Source organism: Rutilus rutilus, assembly GCF_951802725.1.
Source record: "Rutilus rutilus genome assembly, chromosome: 1".
In the NCBI taxonomy this organism is placed as follows: domain Eukaryota; kingdom Metazoa; phylum Chordata; class Actinopteri; order Cypriniformes; family Leuciscidae; genus Rutilus; species Rutilus rutilus.
In genome coordinates this window covers 52677040-52687804 of record NC_140209.1, presented here as the reverse complement: position 1 = coordinate 52687804, position 10765 = coordinate 52677040, and the positions used below count along the sequence as shown (strand labels likewise).

Below are 10765 nucleotides of genomic sequence, written 5' to 3'. Positions count from 1 at the left end.
TATATCTCGAAAAATTTGAAACTTTGTTTGGGCGCAGTACTAAACTTTCCCACTAGATACCAACCAGAGTCCTTTGGTGACCATATAAGGACTCTTCCATTTCAATATGGTTTGAGTGATGTGAACCATATTTCCATAATTTTCATACAATTTATGAAGTAGACATCCTATTCAGAAATAATATGGGCAGTTTGGCAGTATATGATTTGAATTCGACCTCTAACAAACACATAAGACATACGGGAAAAACACGGATTTGTAGCCTATAGCTCACCACTGCGTCACAAATGGTGAATCTATCATTTTTTCTTTATTTAAAACATTTTCATACCTTTTTTTTCTTCAATTTTTAAAAAAAAAAAATAGAACGGATGGTTTTGAACTCTTGGCATGAAAACAAGAGGTTTCTACCAATATTTCATGATTTTTCATGTTCAACGATTGTTATTTCAAAATAAAGGTCTAAACACTCATTATGAGTCTGAAAATATAACCTACTTGTTGCAAATTAATAAATTGTTATTTGTATTGAGAATAAGACACCAAATATGAAAACTATAGATTGTAAGCTTTCAAATGATTTATAGTTTGTCAATATTACTTAGGTTTAGATTAAGATATTGTTTTAAATGTATAGGCCTAATGGCAAACGTCCCACCGGTGACAGTTAAGTAGATTCGTTTTGTTTTTTTTAAAACATGGAAACGGTATTTCTATGATGAAATTGTAATCTTGTTACTGTATGTTACCTTATTAATTTAAAAATAGTAAGGATGAAAACCTAGCTACATTTATAATCGATCTCGCAGCGTCTCATGGTGCCTTCACGTGCTATGGTAATTATGGTAAATACCAAAAGCCGACATGGAAAATGCACATGAACACCCCCTCATGTGGTATTTTCAACTGGGCAACTCGTAGAATATTTTGACGCACGAGTTGCCGAGATGAGATAACCTTTGACCTTTTCAAAATGCCGGAGAGCAACGCAAGAGTCTTGAATACTGTTAGCGGATAGTTTTTGTAGCCTATACAATGTTGTGTCATTAACGATTGTAATATAATGCGTTAACACTCAATTTTCAACTTCGCCGCAATTTCCTTGGTTCATATTTAATCATTTTATGTCATGTTTTATTTTTTTTTAAATTATTAATTATGTTTTAATCATCAGAAAGCACCACACTTACGGTTTTTTTTTTTTTTTTTTTTTTTGTAAAGATAAAAAAGATACTCTACTGACACAGACCTTGCGGGTACTACATTACGACAACAAAAGCACTTGAACACAACACACTGGTAAATACCAGTTCACAAGTGGAAAATATCATCTTTTCCATAGCACGTGAAGGCAGCATCAGTCCTTTGCATATAAACCATTTTCACATTTCCGGGTTTCTCAGAAGCGGAAGTCGTCACAGTTGGGTAAACTTAGATATATCAGTGAAAGCGAGACTACATTAAATATATATATTTGTGTCATTTGCTCAAATAGCAAAAGAAAAACTCCACCATAGTGTTTTCATAACTTTCAAAAAGAGGGAAAAAAATAGAGAGGAGATTGATAATGGCAGTCGGAAGTGAGAAAGATGTCAACTTCACATCACTCCCACAGCCGCTGTATTAGAAACACCTTCACAGCAGCGTTAGTTTCTTGTAATATGTTACAATAGTAATATAATACAAAGTGTGTTATAAATGTAGCCTACATAGGCCTACATTCAAAAAATTAATAATAATATAAAAAACTTTGCAGGATTTACAATGTTGATAACCTTTAAAACGCGTCATCACTCAGCACGGCTGCGCGAGCTAACGACTAAAAAAGATGACTTGCGCTCTGTGATAAAAAATTGTCATTCGGTTACATTCGCTTCGGCTTTCGTCTTTCTCAGCCCACAGGCCGCGATCATCAGAGAGCAATGTCGAGGCGTCTGCAGTTTGCTTCTGCTCCTCATTGAGTGCACCACAAGGCCCTTTATCAACAATATCTCCGCTGAGGGGCGAGGCGGCTGCATAACTCATCCTTACTGTATTAATGATGGGCCAGTTGTGACTCCGCGAGACTTTGGCCAGTGTTACGCATACCGGCACAAATCATCACGGTGTCAGTTCTCAAGGGCATCGGGTCCTTTGAGAGCTAACCAGATCACCACAGCATTCATGAAAAGAGCGTTCACAAGGTTTGTGGTGTTTTTATTTTATTTTTTTAATTATTATTTATTATGTGAGGGAACAAACTAGTTTTGGTATGTTTGTATTAATTTTCCCTCCGTATTTCAAGTTTTTTTTTCTTTTTTCTTCTTCATATTAATCCATAGTTCCCTCCTTTTCATTCTTTCCATTGCTTTCTTTTACACATTTCTTCCTCATTTTCTCATCTTTCTCTCTTCCTGACCTCATCCAGACGCATGTCCAATAGGACAGAATAATATTTGGACAGGTGTTCCTTTTTAAACACGTTATCCACAAGTCCAAGTACGCAGGGGACCGCACTACATAATTCCTGTGCCGTTTTCTTTAAGAAGATGGATCTGAGGTTAAAATATACAGTACTGGCTGAGTCACACACAGTCTGCTATACTGTAATCTATAGAGCACTACATCCGTAATCCCTGACAATAAAAATCTGTTTAGCACCAATTTTCCTTTATTTTTTAAACGTTCTTTTTTCCTGTTTCAAACAACTGCAAAAAGACACATCTGGAAGACAGATGTGCGTCCCACAGCAAGCTCTCTCTCTGCTTAGAAACATGAGAGCAGGCTTGTGTCTCTCTCTCTCCCTGGGCGGACCACCCACATAAGGAAACGCCTTGCTGTACTGAAGGCAGAAATACAGGGATGGGTTTTTTTGATGGATGGGTTTAGCAGACTATCACTTATGTCAATGTCAAAAACATAAAGCTGCTCTCGCAAAAGAGGGCGAGAGAGAGAGAGAGAGACGTCTTTGCATATGTCTGTTTGACGTCTTTCTGCAGTGGCATAAAAGCCTTTTCACAATATCCCTGTCTGCTCATGGCTTCTGAAGCTGTTAAAAGACTATGGAGTGGACTGATTGGGTATCTTTTTCTGTAAAGAGACACAACATTTCTGTTTAAACTGATAAATCCCACACAGATGACATGTGGCAGACAATAGATGTATAATACATATATGGATATATGATACGGTGCTACCTAAACAGTTTCGGGACACATAAGCAGCACTTAGATGTGTATAAATATCTTCATATTAAACAACAAAACATGACATTAAATGGCATTTATTTTGAAGAATGATATAGCACAAGCGCATTTTCAGTCAAAACGTTTCATATAACAAAGTCTGTGAGGTTATAAATAATAAAACAATATATATAATATTTGGAAACTTTCTGGTTGTTTAACATTAGTGATCATAATTATAGCTAATGTTATGAACTACACCGGACTTACAGCCATTAAAACTGCTGATAAAGTCACTTTCCAAATACTTTTTTGGTGCCACTAAAAATTATGATTTTATGTAAAAAATAATAATAATAATAAATGTCATATGTCCAAATATGCTACTTATTTAATAGGCTCTTTAAATATAATAAATACTTTAAAATGTATATATACTATAGTTTAAAATATTAAGAAAATAAAATGTTATGAAATATTTTTTTTAAATGCCAATTTAATTAAGTAAGGTATAATGTAAATTAAATGAGGGCAAAAAAACACCCTCCGCGTGGATTATCCCGCTTATACCACGGTAATTCGCCAGCATTGACGACTTAAAGCTGTTATTGATGTTTGCAGCGCAATATTTTTGTTATATATATGTTTCTGTGTGCGCAGCGCGATCTGCAAGTGATGAATGCATCCGTGTGCTTATTAATATAGAACAGTGATTAAACTGACTGGAACTACCCGTGCATTAAACAGCTTTATTGCACACCTTCCAGCCAATCAGAATCGAGTATTCAGACAGACCATGTTTTTTTTTTTTATATATATATATATATATGCCTATATGGCCATGTGTGCGCATGGGATTTCATATTTGAAATATTATTTCTTAACTCCAAACGAATGACTGAAACCTGTAACTGGAGAGACTAAATGTGTGTATAAATAAAACACGCAAATTAGTCACACCATCACTGATTGTTTAAATTATGCAGTTTTATTTTCACACTCCAGAACAGCTGCAGATATATTTGAACTGCAAACCAATTAAGTGACAAAATTGCACATGAAAACCGCTTATATGAGGAGCGTTATTAATTTATGATCATGCGATCTGTCTCAAAGTGTGCAGCATGCCTTTGTTCCATAGCAGCTGATTAGTGCAGCTAATGAAAACACTTATGGCACCAAGATCCAGAGATGTTTGCAGTCTGTAAACAAATGCGGACTTTATAGTGTGCTTCGAGTTCAGTCCTCACTTCAAAGAAAGCACTTCAGGATTAGTAGTGATGCAGTGAGTTTAACTTGTGTACGTGTGGAGTGGAAGCTTTTTGGTGACAGTGTTAACACGGTAATCTTCACTCCATTACTCTACACAGCTCCGAAACAGATGCTTATTAAACTCATCCGGCTTTTAAGGCAACAAAAAGCTTTAGTGCAAAACGAAGGGTGCACACAATAAGAGAAATGAATCTCCAAGACACATCTAAACCCTTCTCTTTGTTCACTATTAAAAGTAGTCTGGCCTCTTTAATCACTCAAATGTTTGGTAACACTTTATAATATTTTTCATGAATAACATTTACAAACATTATTACATATGCCATGCTTAACAGATCAAGTTTGTGTACATTTATAGCTGGAATCCCTTGTATTTTGCTGTATTTTTATATTGGATTTTATGCATTTATATATTCATTGGATTTTTATAAAAAAATTTATTCGATTTTTATTTTAAACAGACTGAAAATCTGTAAATTTGATCGGTCTAAAATGAACATTTAAGGATTTTGAAAATTAAAACGTTTAAAATTGATTACATTTTTTTTTTTTTTTTCGTATGAGAAATTAGTGTGACCCTAAGACTTTGAACTTGTTCATTTTTCATTTCAACTTTTCACTCAAATTGTTAAGTTGCAATGAAAAAAATGTTTTTTTTTTATTCAACTAGAAACTTCATAGTGTTCATTACCCGATTATATATTCACATTGGAATGTATAAGAAAAACGGATCTGTTTTTTGACGTTTCACGGTAATGAAAAATACAATAAGCTGTTACCAAATTCAAGTGCTCAGTTGGTTTTTCGTTTCCGTCTACCCATCTCCGTTGCCACAGAGCCCACCGTTGCTCCCATGGCCCCTCCTAAGGGCCCCCCGACGAACAGCCCCACGAACGACCCCAGTAAAGCACTGCCCCTCACCATATTCGGGAGCCACAGAAGCCACCCGACCACGCTGTCCCACAGCCAGCGTAAGAATGAGTCGTCCGGCGTGGAGACGCAGAGGTCTGCGATTCCCTCAACCACCAGATCGTCCACACTTCTCTCTGCTTCGGCCCTTATTCCCTCCGAATCGTCTTCCCCTCTGCTTCTCAAGATCTCCTCCTCCTTCTCTTTCACTCTCCTCTCTGCCTCCTTCAAGAGAGGGCAGGTGTAGAATTGCGTCCCGCTTTCTTTGGCCATCTGCTCCACCTTTATCAGCAGCTCCTCCAGCTCCTTCTCGTCCGCGCTCGCCCCTGCCCGCAGCGGGAGACGTCGATCCCCGCACTTCTGCACGAGCTCCAGTAAGTCGACCCGTTCTGTGCTGAGATACTCATCCAGCGAGACGTCCTCAGGCAGGCGGTCCATGCGAGTGAAGAGCACCATTGCGTGTTTACTGACTGCTTCAGAACCAAACACCTTCTCGATGGTCTCCAAAATCTGGAGCTCCAGGTTGCTGGGCCGGTGAACAGGGACACAGAGCAGGAAAGCGTGGGGCCCCGGGGCCGATAAAGCCGCGCAGAGCGAAAACTGGCGGCGGACGTCCTCAGCGGGACGCTCGACGCACAGGCAGTCAGGTGTGTCCACGACAGCCACCTGCAAGGAAGAAAGCCGAGTCTTAGAAACAGGACCTTTCAATAAACATAAAAGAACACTATGTGGATATAGTCAAAAAAAGACACACCACAACTGTAACGACAACGACATCAAGAAACAATATTGTTGGAATCACTTTCAGAACCAGCTGATAAATGATAAAAACACGGGTTGTCAATCAAAATCCATCCTGCTTGAAAAAGTTTAAGCATTTAAAGAGGCAGACAATAAAACTGCAGCGTGCGCTTATAGTAAAGTTATAGAAGTTTATTCTATGTATCATCTTTTCACTTCTTTAGTTCATTTTACTTTAATTCATTTTATAACTGTATCATTTATCTCTTTTAATTCCTTTTATAACTGTTTTAATTACCCTTGCTTTTATTTTGTGTTTATTTTCTATGCAAAGCACTTTGAATTGCCATAGTGTATGAAATGTGCTATATAAATAAACTTGCCTTGCCTAATAGTTTAATAGTTTAAGGTAACGTTAGGCCACTTTCGCTTGCATAAAATATTTTATTTACTTTTCATATTTAATTTTTATATACATTTTATTTATAATATATTTGGTAACACTTTGCAGTAAGGTGCCATTAGTTAACATTAATGCATTAACTAACATTAACAAAAAATTAGCAATATATTTGTTGCAGTATTTATTAATATCTGTTAACATTAGCTAATAAAAATGTAACTGTTCATCATGTTAGCTCAGGTCTATCAAATAATAAACAACTTTGACAACTTTTAATGTATTAGTAAATGGTGAAATTAACATTAACTAAGATTAATAAATGTCTTGAGGTATTTTTCATTGTTAGTTCATGTTAACTAATGTATATTAACATTGTTTCTCATGATCTTTTTGAATCAAAGGTTTAATTGTACAAAGGTTTTATATTTGTAGACAAATATAAATTGTGCTAACATGTGAATTTATTTACTGAACAAAAATTAACTAAATGTAATTCAATTTCCCAGGTGGCATCTCAATTTTTAAAACTATTGGTTTTATAATTGCACTTTTCTAAAAACAAACAAAAGGCAGTTAAAGTTTGCTATTTGTAAAATTTGTATGATAACTGTTATGGTTTATGATGTGCATCTATAAATGTGAACAAACAAAAATATTACACATAGACGTCATGTTATGAAATGTTTTTGATATGCTTAGTCACATAATAGGAAATCACATACTTGCCTTGATGCAACTTTATTTCTGTGACATTTTTTAAAAACTACATGTGCAGGACTGAATAATCAGAGTTTAAGAGCTACGTGAACCCACCTGTCGTCCTGCCAGCGTCCCGCGTCTCTTCTGACAGGCAGTGACTGGAGTCTCAGGGCCAGGACAGTCGGACTCAGATGTCGGGACGCCCAGGATGGCATCGACCGCAGTGCTTTTCCCCGCACCCGCTGAGCCCAGCAGCACCAGTCTCAACTCTAGAACCACAGACAGAAACGGACAAACAGAGTTATTATAGACAGCCATGAGTTACAAAGAAACCACCGTCCTCTAAATAATAACTTATGATAATACTAGGAAATGTTTCAGTTGACTTATTTCGATTTGAGCTGTACTCTTGAATAAATAATGCGAGGGCAATGGGATCATGATCCCCTGTCGTGTTAGTGGTTTTATGAGTGTTAATGCAATAAAAAATTAATACATTTAATTACTGAAAATTCTACCACAATACTGGCATATTAAATCGTTTGTAATTTATCATTGCATGGCAAATTCATTTTTACTATTTTTTTAGTCCACATTTGCTACTATTTACATCATTTTGAGTTATTATTCAATATTTGAATATTATGCCAAAATAAATATACAGAATGTATCTTCACACTATAATACCAGCTGGATTATAGGAATATATAAGACATGCAGAAAATGGGAACAACATAGTTTATTTAAAGTTAATTTAAAGCCTCATACTGTTAAATATATATATATATATATATATATATATATATATATATTTTATCAAGGTCAGTTAGTGGTGTGAAAAATTATTACAAATCTGGTTTTAGCATAGCAACAAGCAAAAAATTTTTATATATAATAATGTGAAAGACAATATTGTTAGCATCACATAATTTTGATGCAATACCGCCACCTAAAGACTGAAGTGATACATAACACCTTTTATGATACGAAATATCTGTAATGCAACTTAAAGGGATAGTTCAACCAAAAATGAACATTCTGTCATCATTCGCTCACCCTCGTGCTGTTCCAAACCTGTATGAGTTTGTTTCTTCTGTTGAACACAAAAGAAGATATATATAGGAAAAATAAAGGACTATGGAAGTCAGTGGCTACCGCCAACTGTCGTACAGGTTTGGAAAAACATAAGGGAAATGATGACATTATTTTCATTGTTGGGTGAATTCTCCCTTTAAACTGCAAAATTGGATTTGCTAAAGGTTGTGAAAATTAAACGTCGTGGCTGCTGGGTTATGGTCACACCCGTTTCAAATCACAAATGAAGCTCTGTTGTTCTTCTCATGTGAGTCAGAATATAAAAGTGTGCTTTTTATTTTTAGTAAGGCTGTTTTCTGAAAAGTTTTTTTCCTTTTTACTTTGGGGGATGGTGAAGAACACTGTAAGATGCTATTAGCAAGAGAAAAAAACATGTTTGTCTCAGTTTCAAGCATGTAAGTAAGAAACAATTAAAAGGACAAAATGACGACATCATGGCACAACTTAAAAACACTTTACTTGATGCATTTACCATGGTATTTATAAAAAAAATGCAACCTAAATTTTGTAACCTTGTTTTGTTTCAAGCCAAAAATATAATTGACCTAAGTGGCAGTCTAAAAGGGCCACATTAGTCACTTTTTTACAGTGATACTCCAAAGTACTTAAAAAACACCATGGTAGGCACATGCCCAAAAGCAAGGTATTAGGCTGGTACCATGTCCACAAAAACCTTGGTGATTTGTTTTAGTAAATCAGATAAAAACATTATGCCAAACCTTGTTCCTTTGGCTCTGTCCACCCTCCTCCTTCACCGCTTTCTGGTGTTTCATTCTCCTCCTGGTGAATTTCATCTTGTGTTGTAGTACCCTCCATAGTCTGCACCTTGAAAGGACACAACAGAGCATAATGTATTGTGCAGTATAGACTATGAATGTGTCATCTAATGGGAAAATGGAGGACATCATTCCATTCACATGACTCAGCAGAGGAACTGCCAGAAAAACGCACATTTCACATTACCTCAGCTGCAGTAAAGCACTGTTCAAACTGACTCATTTCAACTGACAGCTTAAAAACAGCCTGAAACTTAAGTGTTCAGCTTCCACTGAAAGTGTGGTGTCTGCTTTTGATGATGTGAAAGCTGATAAATAAAACAAGCTTGAAAAGCTTACCTTAACTGAGAAATTGATCTATTGTGTGTGTAGCGTCAGCTTATGAGCTGGCCTGCTTGTGTTGCTCTGCACTTCCTGTTTCTCCTCCTGCTGTTCAGTCAAAACACTGCTGGTAGTGTGGCTCTGCCCGAACATGTGATGCTTCCTCCTCCTCTCTGTCTATGAAACACACCTCTTTTACAGAGGCTTCTTAAAGGTGTGTCCATGAACGCTGTTTTCATGAACAGGGTGGATAAATGGCTAGTTTTGCAGCATTTTTATGGTCTGAAACCACAAACAGGAAGTTGAGCACTCTTCCTCAGTTCACTGTTCAAACTCAATGTTCATGCTCAATGTTTTCCCTGTTTAGCTTCCGTCTTGTTATTTCACAGGGTTGTTAAATCTTGTGGTAATAACAAATGGTTCTTGGGAAACGTATCAAGTAACAATAACTCCATTTGTGTTCTAGTAACACATGCAATGTATGTGCATAAATACAATAATGTGTTATATTTACATTGTAATAAACTGCCAAAGAAATGTTCCAACTGTTTTTTTTTTTTTTTAAATGGACCCCAGCATTTATTTGGACATGTAGCCTAAGTCATGCATGAATATATTTACATTATAGAACAAAAATATAGAAATAAGCTGCATTTATTTTAAAGGAAAATAGCACAAGCTCACTTGTCATTCAGGGTTAAAATTATAAAACAGTGGATATACTGTTTCAAAATGAAGACAAAATATAGTTATGAAGTGGGTGATAGTTCACCCAAAAAACGAAAAATCCGTCATAATTTATGACTTTCTTTGTTCTGCAGAACATTGGTAACAGAATTTTGGTAACTAAGCGGTTTCAGTTCTTATTGATTTCCATTGTAATTTTTGTCCATAAGTCAATAGGAACTGAAACAGTTTGATAACCAGAATTCTTCAAAATATCTTCTATGTTCTGCATTAGAAGGAATCTCATACAGGTTTGGGACATGAGGGTGATTAAATGATGACAGAATTTAATTTTTTTTTTTGGTGAACTATCCCTTTAATGAAAAATGATCATAGTGAATGTGATGAACTACACAAATGTAGTTACTCTTGAAGTTTATAATCTGATACAATCTAATGCACTGAAATTCAGAAGTCTGGAAACATTAATGTTTTTGAAAGTAGTCTCTTAATCTCACTGAGGCGGCATTTATTTGATTAAAAATACTGTAAAAAAGTAATAATGTGAAATATTATTACAATTTAAATGAACTCGTTTCTGTTGTAATATATTTGAAAATGTAATTTATTCCTGTGATGACAAAGCTGAATTTTCATTCAGTATTTTTAATCAAATAAATGCAGCCTTGGTGAGATTAAGAGACTACTTTCAAAAACAT

The 10765-nt window shown here is 35.7% G+C and overlaps 1 protein-coding gene across 1 annotated transcript; it reads right to left on the bottom strand.

The window, feature by feature from the left end:
• Window positions 1-4133: 4133 nt before the first annotated feature.
• Window positions 4134-9732, bottom strand: LOC311298410 (GTPase IMAP family member 4). Its single transcript, XM_084421298.1, has 4 exons — window positions 9399-9732; window positions 9003-9108; window positions 7303-7457; window positions 4134-6011 (listed from the first exon to the last, which is right to left on the bottom strand). Exons 2-4 carry the CDS (start codon window positions 9097-9099, stop codon window positions 5229-5231), a joined length of 1035 nt encoding a protein of 344 aa, XP_084277424.1. The 5' UTR covers window positions 9100-9108; window positions 9399-9732; the 3' UTR covers window positions 4134-5228.
• Between the last annotated feature and the right edge of the window lie 1033 nt (window positions 9733-10765).

Excerpts from the sequence above, each read along its gene's own strand:
- LOC311298410 (XM_084421298.1), bottom strand. The coding sequence starts at position 9,099 with ATGGAGGGTACTACAACACAAGATGAAATTCACCAGGAGGAGAATGAA. Across the intron at positions 7,458-9,002 it reads GACAGAGCCAAAGGAACAAG|AGTTGAGACTGGTGCTGCTG; the intron begins GTTTGGCATAAT and ends CTGTGGTTCTAG. Across the intron at positions 6,012-7,302 it reads GGACGCTGGCAGGACGACAG|GTGGCTGTCGTGGACACACC; the intron begins GTGGGTTCACGT and ends TCTTCCTTGCAG.